The 1,342-nt window shown below is 51.0% G+C and overlaps 1 protein-coding gene across 1 annotated transcript in view; it reads left to right on the forward strand.

Moving 5' to 3' along the window:
• Window positions 1-1,342, forward strand: part of TK1 (thymidine kinase 1) — a 7,463-nt gene that overhangs the window by 2,724 nt on the left and 3,397 nt on the right. The window contains exons 2-3 of the mRNA XM_018572834.1: window positions 345-376; window positions 458-575. Of these exons, the coding sequence (XP_018428336.1) occupies window positions 345-376; window positions 458-575 (150 nt within the window). The remainder of the gene's footprint in view (window positions 1-344; window positions 377-457; window positions 576-1,342) is intronic.

The following is a 1,342-nucleotide window of genomic DNA, read 5'->3' on the forward strand; positions in this document are numbered from 1 at the left end:
TAGCCCCCCCCCCTCCAGAAGGAAGGACGGTGTCAGAGATGATTGGAGGATGTAAAGCCGAGTGACACAAATAAGATACATTGTTGCTCAGAGTTCGGGACTCGGAGGGATTTTTAGGGAGTTTGGTGTTTGGGGTTCATGTAACGTATGGTAGGGAGTGACCGCGGGGAGAATCCTTTGATTGGAGCAATGCGAAGCTTACACATGGGGCGGCTTCTATTCCTGGCTACTGGAGGGGGAGGGGAGTCTGCGCGGTTGCATGGAGTCAGTCTGTCGCTCGGCATGGACGAAGCAAAGAATCATTTTGGGAATAAATAATAAAAAATTTCGTTCTGTCTTTTCAGGTGATATTCGGTCCGATGTTTTCCGGGAAGAGGTGAGTCTTCCGGCATCTTCGCGTCCGCTGTGCCGGGTCACCCCGGAGGGATTCTCATGTCGTTCCTTCTTTTCGTTGCAGCACGGAGCTGATGCGCAGAGTGCGTCGCTTCCAGGTAGCGCAGTACAAATGCATCGTCATCAAGTATGCCAATGACACCCGCTACAGCAAGGAGCAGCTCGCCACCCATGACCGGTACGCAATGTCTACTTTCAGGGGGGGGGGGGGATAAAAAAAACAAAAACGACTCGTCCCAATACGAAACATTGTTGTAATCAGAACTCGGGATGCACCGATACCGGTTTTTCGGTATTGAGTACTAATATGTTGCTTACGGTACTCCGGTGCTTCCCGCTGGCATGGAGCCGGCTTCCGGGGTAATAGGGCACCGGGTAATGACATGCTTCCTGATTGCCAGGGAACCCGGCTCCATGTTGTTTGGCTTGCGTGATTGTGGTTGGCCAAGAAACTGGCTTCCCAGCCAATCAGCATCGAGCCGGCTTCCTGGCCAATCGGGAAGCTGGGCGGCGAGTAATAATCTGATTGGCCAGGAAGACGGCTCCATGTTCCTTCACGGCACTGCCTGTCAGGAAATCTTCCCCTGACTAGAAGTTCCGGTATCGGGGGAAGGTATCGGCACAGATACAGATACTAGTATCGGCGTATCCCTAATCAAAACGTATTGGTCTGCGCTAAATAGCGCTTCTCGCTGGTCAGCGCGGTCAGCTGACCACACTGAGCAATGAGTGCTTGCAATTTGCGAGCGAAATTGAAAATGCATAGGGCTGGACTGCGGTACGGGGTACAAATAGTACAAGGGTTCTGCTGCCTGGCTACCACAATGGCACACAGTGGAATGGTGTCAGTACTCAACGCACATGCACAATGTCCTACGTGTGTGTTTTAATTGCATGCAGATGGCAGGGATGGTTTTAATTTTTAAATATTAAATTTTTTTACTTTCTC

Source organism: Nanorana parkeri, unplaced genomic scaffold (assembly GCF_000935625.1).
Source record: "Nanorana parkeri isolate BGI_ZX_2015 unplaced genomic scaffold, ASM93562v1 scaffold2145, whole genome shotgun sequence".
Lineage (NCBI taxonomy): Eukaryota > Metazoa > Chordata > Amphibia > Anura > Dicroglossidae > Nanorana > Nanorana parkeri.